The sequence below is a fragment of the Loxodonta africana genome, chromosome 16 (genome assembly GCF_030014295.1).
Source record: "Loxodonta africana isolate mLoxAfr1 chromosome 16, mLoxAfr1.hap2, whole genome shotgun sequence".
Lineage (NCBI taxonomy): Eukaryota > Metazoa > Chordata > Mammalia > Proboscidea > Elephantidae > Loxodonta > Loxodonta africana.
In genome coordinates this window covers 15,441,268-15,455,065 of record NC_087357.1, presented here as the reverse complement: position 1 = coordinate 15,455,065, position 13,798 = coordinate 15,441,268, and the positions used below count along the sequence as shown (strand labels likewise).

Here is a 13,798-nt window from a genome sequence, read left to right as displayed (position 1 = left end):
TCAGTACTGAGCTAAAAGGTGTTTGGGGGCCATACTCTCAGTGTTTCTCCAGTCTCTGTCAGACTAGTAAATCTGGTCTTTTTTAGTGAGTTAGAATTTTGTTCTACATTTTTCTCCAGCTCTGTCTGGGGCCTTCTATTGTTATTCCTGTCAGAGAAGTCAGTGGTGGTAACTGGCCACCATCTAGTTGTGCTGGACTCAGTCTGGTGAAGGCTGTGGTGGTTGTGGTCCCTTAATCCTATGGACTAATCTTTCCCTTATGTGAGTTTCCTCATTCTAGCGAGGAGGTTTTTTAAAATAAACATCATGCAAAAATAGGCCAAGCAGTCAAAAAAAAGAAAGAAACTAGTAAGTATAATAGAGAAATTGAATAAAATAATTCACAAGGTTGACATAATGAACCCTCAAGCAAAAGTTAAATAATTCTCAAATGTTTCTGCCGTTCATAGTAAGAAATATTTTTTACATTATGATCTAGTGAACAGATACATATGTGTATGTACTAGAAACAAAAATTTCATGAAATGATTTACCCTTACAATGTGCAATTTTCTATTTTCTGTTCTATTTCGTTGTTGTTAATGCTGGTCTTATTATACAAAATTGATTTCATGACCCGCTAATGGATTTTGAATGGTGCTCATGGTTTACCCTCGGGTGCTAACTGAAAGGTTGGTGGTTCAGGTCCACCCAGAGGTATGTCAGAAGAAAGTCCTGGTGGCAGTCTACTTCCAAAGTATCAGGTATGGAAAGTCCCGTGGAGCACAGCTCTACCGTGACACACGTGAGCGCTCCAGAAGTTGGAACTGACTGGATGGCAACTGGTTTTTTGATTAATGGATTGATACTTTTTTTTTTTCTTGAAAACACAGTTAAAAAAAAATATACGGACTTTTTTTTTTCCCCTTAAGTAGGAATCGACTCAACGGCAACTGTTGGTGGTGGTAGAAAAGCAAATAAACCAACAATGGGACAATTAAAACCAAAACCCACTACTATTGAGTCGATCCTAACTCATAGCAACCCTGTTGGACAGAACAGAACTGCCCCATAGCATTTCCAAGGCTATAAATCTTTTTATTTTTATTTTTTTTGTGCTTTAGATGAAGGTTTACAGAGCAAATTAGCTTCTCATTAAACAATTAATACACATTTTGTGACGTTGATTGCTAACCCCACGATGTGTAAACACTATCCCCTTCTCGACCTTGGGTTCCCCATTACCGGCTTTCCTCTCCCTACCTTCTCTTCGTTCCCCCGGGCTAGTGTACCCATTTAGTCTTATTTTGTTTTATGGGCCTGTCTAATCTTTGGCTGAATGGTGAACCTTGGTGGCCTCATTACTGAGCTAAAATGGTGTCTGGAGGCCATACTCTCAGTGTCCTCCAGCCTCTATCAGACCAGTAAGTCTGGCCTCTTTTGGTGGGAATTTTGTTCTACATTTTTTTCCAGCTCTGTCTGGGACCCCCTATTGTGATCCTTGTCAGAGCAGTCGGTGGTGGTAACCAGGCACCATCTAGTTGCGCTGGACTCAGTCTGGTGGGGGCTGTGGCGGTTGTGGTCCATTAGTCCTTTGGACTAATCTTTCCTTTGTGTCTGGTTTTCTTCATTCTCCCTTGCTCCAGGCAGGGCGAGACCAGTGGAGTATCTTAGATGGCTGCTCACAAGCTTTAAGACCCCAGACACTACTCACCAAAGTAGGGTAAAATACACAGACTTTTTAAGGACACAGCATGTTTACAAAGATACTTCCTGGATTCCCCTCGCCACTGCTGAGCCTCCAGTGTCCTCCTGTTCTCTGTCCTTCCCCTGTAGACTTCAGAGATGTCTTTGACTCCTGTTTTTACTGAGTCAAGGCTATCCGATATGCTCATTGGCTTCTCTTCTCCATTTCTGTATTGAGCCTTTCATCTTTTGTTCTAGACTTAGAAAAAAGACTGTCTTTCTTTTCCAGGGTTAACTTTTATGCCTGTATTTTTGATTTAATCGCCTGCTTTTCCTCCTTCAGTATCTCGCTTACATCTAGCCATTTCCCCTTGATAGTCTCACTGGTAAAGTAGAGGGCCAGTGAAAATGAGGAAGACCCTCAATGAAATGAGTTGACACAGTGGCTGCGATAATGGGCTCAAACATAGCACAGTTGGGAGGCTGAGGCAGGACCCGACAGTATTTCATTCTTTTGTAGATGGGGTCACTGTGAGTCAGAACCAAGTTAATGGTACCTGACAACAACAAACATACCATCTTGAATTCAGTCCTGATGAGTTTAACTGGTTCTCTCTCTCAACTGCTAAAATTACTGGCGATTATTATTTTTAATCATTAGACTTTAAAGCTTAGTCATCTTTATAGTTTTTTAAAACTTTTTATTGAAAATATTTTTCTGGGCTTTTTAAGCTAAATTTTTCTTAAATGGGTGATACATTCACATGGTTCAAAATGCAAAAGGTGCAAAAAGGGTATTGAGTTAGGAGGTTCCCACCCGCCTGTCTCCTGGCTGCTGTATACCCGTCCTTCTGCCTCACTCCCCCTTTCTGTCCTCCTCCGTGTGCTCATCCACTTCCCTCCTCCAGAGAGAATAGATGTCTCAGTGTCTTCTTCAGTTTATTCTCCTCCTGTCCTTTGTAGATCTTCCTTTGAGGTGGTTCATGTTAGTCTCTGCATTTTTTTTTTTTTTTTTTGGCCAAATGACTTAAAAAAAAAATCGTCGTGATAAAATACATGTAACAAAAAAATTGCCATTGTCACCGTTTTTAAGTGTACAATTCCATGACATTAATTACATTCACCATGTTGTGCAGTCATCACCACCATCCACTTCCAAGTATTTTCCATCACCCTAAACAAAAACGTAGTACCCCTTAAGCAATAACTCTCCATTCTCTCCTTCCCCCAACCCCTGGCAGCGACTAATAAACATTTGTCTCTATACATTTGCCTATTGTAGATATTTCATATAAATTGGATCATATAATATTTGTGCTTTTGCATATGACTTATTTCATACTTATTTCAAAACTCAACATAATATTCTCAAGGTTCATCCATGTTGTAGAATGTATCAGAACTTCATTTCTCTTTATGGCTGAATAATATTCCACTGTATGTATATACCACATTTTGTGTATCCATTCCTGATGATGGACAATTGGGCTGTTTTCATCTTTTGGCTATTGTGAATAATGCTGCAGTGAACATTGGTGTGCAAGAATCTGTTTGAGTCCCTGCTTTCAAGTCTTTTGGGTATATACCTAAGTGGAATTGCTGAGTCATATGGTAACTCTAAGTTTTATTTTGTGAGGAACTGCCAAACTGTTTTCCACAATGGTTGAACCATTTTACATTCCCACTAGCAGTGGATGAGGGTTCCAATTTCTGGCTAATCTTTGTGCATTCTTTACCTACTGCCAACCCCACTCCCCACTTAGTTCCGTGTCATTTCAAGCCAACATTCTTGCAGTAACCTTCTCACTGGTTTCCTACTCGCATCTTCCATGTCCTTCCAGTGCTGTCCTTGTAATCCTTGGCCATAATCTTACTTTGCTTATACCATTGTCTGCCTGCCAGGGTCTCCAGAAAGTGTGGACTTATTAGCCTTGCATTCAGACCTCGCCTTAATTGGCCTCAATTTCCTTTTCCAGTCTTCTTATCAGTTCACACCACCACTGTACCACCTGGTCTTCTGTTATCTAAACTCTTTGGTCCTTTATTTTTATATCTTCTTAGTCTAATACACTGCCTGATTCCTGGCAGGTACTTAGTGTTTCCCCACTGATGGTACATCCCCCAGAACAAACCTTGTGCCTTCTTTCCTTTATTGTTCTTACTGCTTTCCTTGTGCCCAGAGTTTACCTGCTTCCATATAATTGTCCCTGACTGCTTTAGTTCTAACTTTTTCTTCCTCCTCCAAACTCCTCAAGCTCATTTGGCACCCAAGGGACAGACTCTTGTCATCTGTTTGTCTGAGGACAGGGTGGCGGGGTTCTGGGTATCCGGAGCTGCTTTTCTTAGCAGGGACTTCTGTGTTTGCAGGTGTCGAGACTTGGCCTGCGTGATACAGGGATCTTGGCTCACTATTTAAAGAAATCAGGGCATCTTTATTCTCTACATCAACATGAACTTCAGTGGAGTTATATTTAAATTTTTTACAATTAACAAAGAGATAAGAAAATTAGTAAATACCTAATGATATTGGGTAAGGAACAATGTTTAAAGCATAAAGATAATGAAAAATGATAGATTTGTATAAAGGGAAAACTGTGGAAATCAATAAGGAATATAAAGAAAAATTGTTAGAGGACATGAACAAGAAGATCAGAGAGGAAGAAACATAAAGTCAATTTTATAATTAAATGTTTAATCTTACCAGCAGTGAAAAAAATAAACACTAAGGAATGGATGCCATCAAATTAGAAAATTAAAAAAGAATCTAAATGCTGGTAAAAGAACTTTAAAACAAGCATTTTCATATGTTTTTGGAAGAAATCTAGCTTGGTATATTTATATTTGAAAGCTTTAATTTTTAAAATATTTTGACCTAGTAATTTTATTCCTAGGAATCTGTCCTGAAGCTATTACTTATGGATGCAAATAAAATATTTGCATAATAGTAATCATTTACCACAGTGTTTTTTATAATAGGGAAAAATTAGAAATCACTTAAATGCTTAAGAGCGGGGAAGTACTTCCTTAAGTGGTAAATTATGCTGCCATGATGTTATGTTTTTCAAGAATATTTTAAAGACCTGGGAAAATACCCATGAAATGCATAAGAAAAAATTAGTATGTAATGCTGTATTCATACTGTTGCAATTTGATATACACGCACACACCCTTATAACTTGAAATGTGGCAAAATAATAAGTTATCTCTGAGTGGTGGGGCTGGAGGTGATAACATTTTTTCCATATCTTCCAATTTTATGTAGTGTTATTTTTGCAATGAGAGTACATATTATATAAAAATTTAAATGTTGTCTTACTGATTAGTTCCATTTACAGCTTCTGAAAGAGGCATGACAGTCAAGAGCACAGGTCATGGAGTCATGCAGACCTGGCTTTGGGTGCAGCTCTGCCTCTTATCCCACGTATGACTTTGACCATGTTACTTGTCTAAGCCTTCATTTTCTCGTCTGTAAAATGGAACTCATAATATTAATGCACAGAGCTGTCAGGATTAGAAATGATAATATCTGTAACATCCTTTTGCAACCTGGATTCCACAAGAGAATCCAGACCTAATGTCCTCAGTCATATCTGTAGTATTGAACTAGTTTCTCTCCTCTGCATCTAGAATTGTACTAGTTATGTGCCATTCTTAAGAGAATTGAGAAAACAGCCACCTAGATCATTGTCTGTGTTCAGGGTTCAGCTGAGGAACCCTGGTTAAGGTGCTTGGCACGTAGTAACCAAAAAAACATGAAGCCATAATCATCCAGTTGACTCCAACTCATGGTGACCTGATGTTCTTCAGAGTAGAACTGTGCTCCACAGGATTTTCTTGGCTATAATCTTAACAGAAGCAGATCACCAAACCAGGCCTTTTTTCTGTGGTGCCACTGGGTGGATTTGAACTGCCAACCTTTCAGTTAGTAGCCTAGAGCAAACCGTTTTCACTACCTAGGGACCTTCTGGCAGATGAAAGGCACTCAGTAAGTAGAAGCTGTTTTTATTATTTTTGCTCCAGAAGTGACAGAAAAGAACAGTGGCTTTCTGGATGTCTGTTTGGTGTAAACATCTTTAAGGAAGACGTTTTCCTGAGTGTGACTTAGTAAGTGGGCATCTGTATGGCGTTTTTTCAGGCCTTATTTTTGATTCTTGGACCAGCTGTGCCTGTATGTGGACAACTCATCCCCTACACCCTCTTGCAATGAGCCAGCTTCTCCCCTCTGCCATAGTGCTCTGCCATACTGCCTCCCCTCTGGGAAGTTCCAGAAGTTTGGTTCTCTCCCCATAACTGTCCTTGTATTAGGAGCCTCATTCAGGCCTTGGATTTCATGCTTTTTCCCAAGTTGCTGTGTGGCAACATATTCAGTTCTGGATGTTGATAACTGCTTTATTGGGACCTTGTTCATTTTTAAAATATACTGTTAAAGATAATTGTTTGAATGTATTTTCTGCTGAATATTTTCTCATGACCGCTTCTTTTTTTATTTTAGCTACTGACCTACTTCTTGCCTGGAATCCCATTTGTTTGGGGTTGGTAGAAGGTGTTATTGGGAAAATTCAGCTTCATTCAGGTATGTTTCTATAAATACCTTAAACTCGTTAGATTTGATGTGGCACTCTAAAATTTTCCTCTTTGAGGATAAATGTAGATTCTGTTACATCTTTGGTTACTTTGCCTTAACTTGAGGTCTGCCTAAAATGAGTGTATTTCCGCCTAAGTTAAATGAAATAAAAATAAAGCTTTAGAGAAAAGGAGACATATTATTGCAATCCTTTCTTTTGTTTAAGAAAATGCTTATTAAGTGCCTACTGTGTGTCAGGAATTGTGCTGGTAGAGCACATAGTGAGCAAAAACAGGCCCATTCCCATCTTCATGGAGCTTACAGCTTAGGGGAGACAGATGTGGCTGAACAATCACTAAAATAACTGTATAATTATTTGGTAACCGTGGTAGGTGCTGTGAAAGAAAGATACCAAGTGTGATGTCAAGGGGAAGAATAGCAAGAATAAGGATGGAAAGGTAGCCAGGTGGCAGACATGGATTGGCCAGCTTTGGGTCAGGTGTCCATCTCTGATACAGTCAGCTGTGGCCAGGAAGAGCCTGGGTCTCTTAATATGTGGTGTGGTCCTTTCCAGGAGCCTTTTCCAGGGCAGTCAAATCGATGGAAGGTCTAGGTCATTTATTGAGGTCCTAGATGGAAGAACAGGCACCTGCTCCTGGGCTCAGAGGCAGTTTTGTTATTGGGAAATATAATAAGTGTTCAATAGGTAAGTACCCAAACGCTAACGAAAAAGGACTGAATTAAATATTTCTAAGCGCTATAATTAAATATCTTATTTCCCTTGGTATTAATTTTAATATGAGTTATTAACTATAGGAGGCTTTGTCATTATTGCTGTGTAATTGGGAGAATATCTACCTTTGGAGTGTGCCCTTTTTATTCTTTGAAAATAAAATTATTGAGCATTTGGGAGCCAGGTTGGTTTTTGTGTGTTGTAAAGCACATATTGCTGGAGACAGTCTCATTTTGCTTCACTAGATTCTTTGGTTGGTTTTGAAAACTAATTTTTATTATGAAGTATAGCTACAAAAGGCTGAGTATCACAGATGTGCTATATAAGTTATTTTAAAACAAGCACATATGTCTACCACCCAGATGAAGAAACGGAATACGACCGGTGTCTTTGGAGCCCTCTAAGTGCCTATCTCCAGGTGAATCCTGCTTCCTTCCTTTCAAGAGAGCCTACTATTTTGGATTTTGTGCTTATTATTCCGTTGATTTTCACTATAGCTTTTGTAACTTATTGTATCCCTGCACAACGTGTTGTTAAGGTTTGTATTTTGGAGACTTTATGTAAACATAGGTTCGCTATGAGTCGGAACAAACTTGACAGCACCTAATAGCAACAACAGTGTATAAACTGTGGGTTTAAAAATTTTTTTTCTCACTCAGGGTTATATTTTTGAAGTTTATACATGATGATGTATGAAACTGACTATTTTTGCTATTTTATAATAGTCTGTTGTATGAATACATCGTAATTTATCCTTTTTCCTATCATTAAGTAGTTGAATTGTTCCTAGTTTTTTGCTATTGCAAATAATACTGCTAAGAACATTATTATACATTCTGCCTTTGGTAGTTTTTTAGAATGGGAAGAAGGTCCCCAAGTGGCATTTTAGACATTGTTTAACCATGCTAATTATTTTATTAATAATTAATAATTATTCCTACCCATCCATGGGAACCCTGGTGGCATAGTGGTTAAGAGCTACAGCTGCTAACCAAGAGGTCAGCAGTTCAAATCCACCATGCATTCTTTGGAAACCCTATGGGACAATTCTCCTGTGTCCTATAGGGACACCGTGGGTTGGAATCAACTTGAGGGCAATGGGCTTTAATGGGCTATCCATCCATATTTAGATACATACATACATATTTATATATATTTTAACCATTGGTCAGTGTCTTTAGTCAATTTTTTTTTAACATCATTTACTTTTTTATTTTTAATAACACTGTTTTTTAGAGAAGTTTTAGTTTTATGGACAAATTGTGCAGAAAATACAGAGGGTACCCATAAACCCCTTCTCCTCTCCCCACTCCCTACCCTTTCCTCTGGCATTAATGTCTTGCATTCCTGTGGTGTATTTATTACAACTGGTGAGCCAATATCAATACATTATTATTAACTAAAGTTCATTGTTTACATTGGGATTCACTCTTTGTATTGTACAGTCCTATGGCCTTTTTTAAAAATTAAAATTAGATTTTATTGTGTTTTCGGTGAACGTTTGCACAGCAAGTTAGGTTCCCATCTGACAGTTTCCACACAAACTGATCGATAACATTAGTTACATTTTCCACATATATTTTAATTTGTTTACATGTTGAGAGGATAATGTCATAGCTAGCTGTTCTGAGCTAAAATATGTTTTCTATTATTAAAATAATGTTTATGAAACTTCGAATTATTTTCCTTCACTTTGTTCACATCTTGGAGCAGTGAAGTGATCACTGAAATCAGTCAGAAGACCTGGGTTCTAGCTCTGTGTATTAGCTTTGAGATATAGGGGAAGTTACTCAATATCTGTTTTATTTATTTACTGCTGTGTTTTAAACCACCCCAAAAGTTAATGGCTTAAAACAACTCCCCTGTATATCTCATCATTTTATGAGTCGACCAAGTGGCTCCTCTTCTCTGTGTAATATTGGCTGGGGTCACTCGTTTGGCAGCATTCAGCTAGGAGTCGTGCTAGGGTGCCTAGGTTTTCCCTCACATGGCCTCTCTTTTCACGTGTCTCATCTCACAGGGCCTTACCTTTAGTCCTCTTTCTTGGATAGCCTGAATGTTTTTTCACAGTGGTGGTGGTGGTAGCGGCTGGGTGCCAAGGACAAGCCCCAATGCTTAAGTCCTTATCAAGCTCAGCTTCCATCACTTAGCTTGCTAATATCTCATTGGCCAAAGGAAGTCTCATGGCCTAGCCCAGAGCCAATGTGGGAGCGGACTTCACAAGGGCATGAATCCCAGGAGGCTGGTTCCTGGGACCACCAGATAAAAGTTGACCACAATGTCTCTGAGTCTTTATTTCTTAAGAAATAGTAAAAACAAGAGTAAAAATAACTGTCAAATGAGATGATACACCTGAAAGTACTTCTTAAATCATAAATTACTATTTTATCTAGGGCTCTCTTGACTGCAAATACAAACCTATTAGCTTAAGCAAAAAAAAAAAAAAGTTTTATAAGGAACCCAAGGTGCCAAAACCAAGAAGTGAGATGTTGTATACCCTGTATCTGTTGTCACTGAGTTGATTCTGACTCACAGTGACCCTAGAGGACAGAATAGAACTGCCACATAGGGTTTCCAGGGAGTGGCTGGTGGATTTGAACTGCTGACTTTTTGGTTAGCAGCTGAACTCTTAACTGCTGTGCCACCATGGCTCCAGGGACATTGCATATGATCTGATATTACTTTCTAGAGGCCAGGGGCCTCTGACTACTACTCCCTGTGTGTCCCCTTCATTGCTATTCCTCTCTTTTTCTGTTTTTCTCTGTTTCTGTGTATGTAGGACTAAATATTTGATGATATCCTGAAATTGACAATTATCTGTTCCCTGTAACCACTGGAGACTAACCTAGTTCAGATTCCTAGAAAGAGACTCTTATTGGCCCAGCGCTGGGCTGTGAGCCTTCCCTGGTCACAAGTTCAAACATCCTCCAGAGGCCTACTCCGCCAGGTGGGAGGGGCAGTCAGAGCCAGAGGGCTTGGACTTGGCAGGCAACCCTGAGGTTGTCTCCTGCAAGCAGTGTGTACAAATATAAGTTAATAGGTGGTGAATTTTTGATGCAGTGACTGTATGGACATTCGTGTAGTGGTGGAGGTATGGTCATCTCCTGTGGTCAGCTCCTGCTCACAGGTACTTTTCCTCCTCGCATTGTTTGCCTCTCTTTGGAGCAACAACAGGTGGTTGGTAGGCAGTGGGGGTACCCATTATATAGGACATATTAGAAGGGGGAGAAGCTCTGTAAGTGGCACACACATTTTGCGTTCAACTGCTAACCTAAAAGTTGGTGGTTCGAACCTCTCCAGAAGTACACGAAAGAAAAGGGCTGGTGATCTGCTTTCATTAGGATTACAGCCAAGAAAACGCTATGGAACAGCTCTACTCTGTAATACATGGGGCCGCTGTGAGTCAGAATCGACTCGACAGCAAATACCAACAACAGAAGGAGGAGAGGTAGGAGATAGAGTGGGCTGGGGAAAGAAAATATGAAAAAGGAAAGGAGGACAGGGAAAATCTCTCAGTTTTTCAGTGTCTTAATTCCTGTACCTTTTTCTCCCCTTGTTATATCACTTCTAAGGTTTGATTGTTAAAAAATGGGGTGGGGAGGAATCACAGGTAAATCTTTTCTGGGCCCCTTACCCCTCTTCCTTTCCTCCCCTGGAAGGGAACTAGCTGCAGACCCAGTCTCTCTGGATCACTCCACCCCTAGCTCCGTGCCCTTTAAGCATCCAAATTACCTTCCTGTCTTTTTCTTTGTTCCCTGTCCTCCGGGATGCCTCACTGCATTCCCTGCTTGTGCCATCTTGCCCCAAGTAAGTGGCCGTACCCTCAGATTGGCTGGGATGGGAGCTGGGCTCCTGGTATACATGAGAAGTCCAGGTCCACTTTCCCGTAGGAGCGTCTTCTTGGTGGTAGAAGATGAGGGAGGAAAATGCTGTACTTAAAATCTTTCTCTTCTCACTCCCATTCCCTCCTACTTAACCCTGCACATATTAATGTACTAATTTTTGTACTTGGCAAATGAGATGGGAACATAAATCTTATTTCAGCAGATGCTAAACTGACAGTTTAAAAGCGGCGTGGGTGAACTGTGCCACTGTTCCTGTCACTGAACTCTGAGCTCGTGGAATGTAGCAGGCTCATGGGACTGAGGAGCCTAACGTGGTTATTGCAAAACACGTCAAAGAGAAGTTGCACTAGTCCAGTATTGGAGCCCTCGTGGCCAAGTGGTTAAGAGCTCAGGCTGCTTACCAAAAGGTTGGCAGTTAGATCCACCAACCGCTCTTCGGAAACCCTATGGGACAGTTCTACCCTGTCCTATAGGGTTGCTGTATATTGGAATCAACACGATGGCACACAACAGCAATATTTCCATCTGTTTCCTGCTTCTTGGCCTTTATTTCAGGGTGAGATAGACCATTCCCCAAATATCATTGACTAGGTACCCACTCCAGGGATGAACAGTTCCTGAGAGGCCAGGCGTTGTTTCCTTAAGCATTGTTTTGCATCAGATTACTTCATCTGAGCCTCAGCTTCCTGTTTATAACAGGAAGATGATCATACCTCCTTAATACAGTTTTAGTGAAAATTTACCAAAGTTCATATGAAGTGCTTAGCACAGTTCTTGGTGGTAGTAAGCATTACTGTTACGACTGTTATTTTCCTCTTAGTTTTAACAGTTTTTTTTTGAGGGGTCAGATATTCTACCAGAGAATCATTTAAAATGTTAGATAATCAATTTTGAACAAGTTTTAAACTTGGACTTTTTCAGTAATGTTAATATTTGCTGAAACTGTCATACTAACATGTCACTAAAAGACTACACAGTGGGAGTGAAATATTAGTGGCATTAGTGAAGGTTATATTTCATAATCTCCACACCCACTTACCAAATGTATGAGAGAATTTTTAAGTATTTTTTGGTTGTGGTATCTTGTGCTGATAATCACCCTTCCTTTCACCGTGCCCTGCCAACAAATTCTTCTGTTGATTTTAGTGCTTAGCAAATCTTTCTTTAGAACTGTTTGCCTTTCTGTGGGTCATAAGGTTTCTTCCCCAGACATTAGCCAGCAGATGGACTTTAAGGCAGGTGTTATAAAAGGTAGTGGAATGCAGTCTGTCCACAGAAACTGCAGTGTGTTTGGCTTTGGTTTGGTCAATAGGGATTTAGTTAGTTTGAGAAACAAGAAGTAGGGAGGACATATAATTTGACAAATAGATTTGTTGTTGTATGCCGTTGAGCTGATTCCAGCTTATAGTGACCCTACAGGACAGAGTAGAACTGCCCCATAGGGTTTCCAAGACAATCTTTCCGGAAGCAGATCGCCAGGTCTTTTCTCCACAGGATCAGCTGGTGGTTTTGAACCACTGACCCTTTGGTTAGCGGCTGAGTACTTTAACCATTGCATCACTGGGCTGCTGACAAATAGATTAAAGAAAAGCACAGCTCCATAGACATCGATGTTTTTGATTGACTCTGGTGTCCAGGAGGAGGTGCAGAATGATAGTCGTATGCTTTTCACAGTTGTAATTAACATTGATTTTTTATTCTTCTTGTCTGTCTCCCCTCTGGAAGATAAGCTCGAAGAAGACGGGGGCTGTGTGTGTTTTGCTCACTGCTGTGCCCTGTGTCTGGCAAGGTGGTGGCTCACAGCAGGGGCTATTCAGAAATGCTCAACAGATACTTGTTAATTTAATGAATATTTATTGAGTGCCTGCTGGGTGCCAGGCTCCATACTCAGCGCCGGGGGCTCCAGGGGGAACAAAACTTCAGGCTCCAGAAGCACAGAAGTGAATGCGAGAGGTGGATGTTTTATCATTACAGGCTTAGGCTTCTGAAGAAAAGTATGGGGTGCTGTGGAGTGTATCAGAGGGGCCTGATGGGATTGGGGCGCGGTGGGGAGTCCTGGAAGGCATCCCTGAGTAAGTGATATATGAGTTTAGGCCTGAAAAATGAGTGGAGATCATCTAGACAGGGCCAGTGTGTATGTGCGCATGTGTGTTCGTGTGTAATTTTGGGAGAGAGATGAGGGGTAGGGCATGGGGGGAGTTCCCCACATGATTGGTGTGTTTCTTCTATTTTCTGCATGCCTAACTTCCAGGATATAGCCCTGTCTGTACACAGATACCCATGAAAAGATTGCTTTATGCTGAGAATTTTAAGTGAATCACAAAAGTTCTGTAAGTGTAAATCTGTTTTGAAGATGGAGAAGAGGATAAGCTCAGTTATCGTAAGAAGTATCTGCATATAAAAAGCGAAGACATTCTTTAGCAAAGGTCTACCCTCTATCTCAGGGATATATTCAGAAATAGTTTGAAAATTGTCCGGAGTCTTGATTTGGCAAAAGAGACACTTTAGTAATTAAATGAATTACCACTGATAGTACTGAACAGTCCATAGACAAAGTTCTCTCAAATAGATCTCGTTCATTCAAATAGTACTTACCAGCTGATCTTTTTCCACTTCTGATGTGGTGAAGATGTCTCAGTCATTAAAGTGGTAAAATGCATCATGCATATGATTTAAAAACGGTGATTTTGGTCTTCTGCTGTCTGTGGAAACTTTTTCTTAGTATAACAATAATGGCATAAAATAATTTTTATATTTTAGTGATGAATGAGTTGAGTGTCAATAGCATTGCTTTAATACTTTTCCTAAAGAACCATTGGAAAACTCCACTCCTCAAGGGCACTGGAGAGAAACAGAAGCATGGCAGGGCCCGGCCGAGCTCTGGATGGTTCTGGGGCGAGCCTTCTACATCTTGCTTCTATTTAAATATAAGTTTAATTACCTGTCTACAGGTACATTGTGAGATGCACAGTTTGCTCTAGTGACTGACAA

General features: G+C 40.2%; 1 protein-coding gene across 7 annotated transcripts in view; it reads left to right on the top strand.

The window, feature by feature from the left end:
• The window catches only part of INPP5F (inositol polyphosphate-5-phosphatase F), an 83,473-nt gene that overhangs the window by 22,916 nt on the left and 46,759 nt on the right, over nt 1-13,798 (top strand). For all 7 annotated transcript variants that reach the window (XM_064269236.1, XM_064269235.1, XM_064269237.1 and 4 more), the window contains exon 2: nt 6,158-6,238. In XM_064269236.1, coding sequence (XP_064125306.1) covers nt 6,158-6,238 — 81 coding nt within the window. The remainder of the gene's footprint in view (nt 1-6,157; nt 6,239-13,798) is intronic.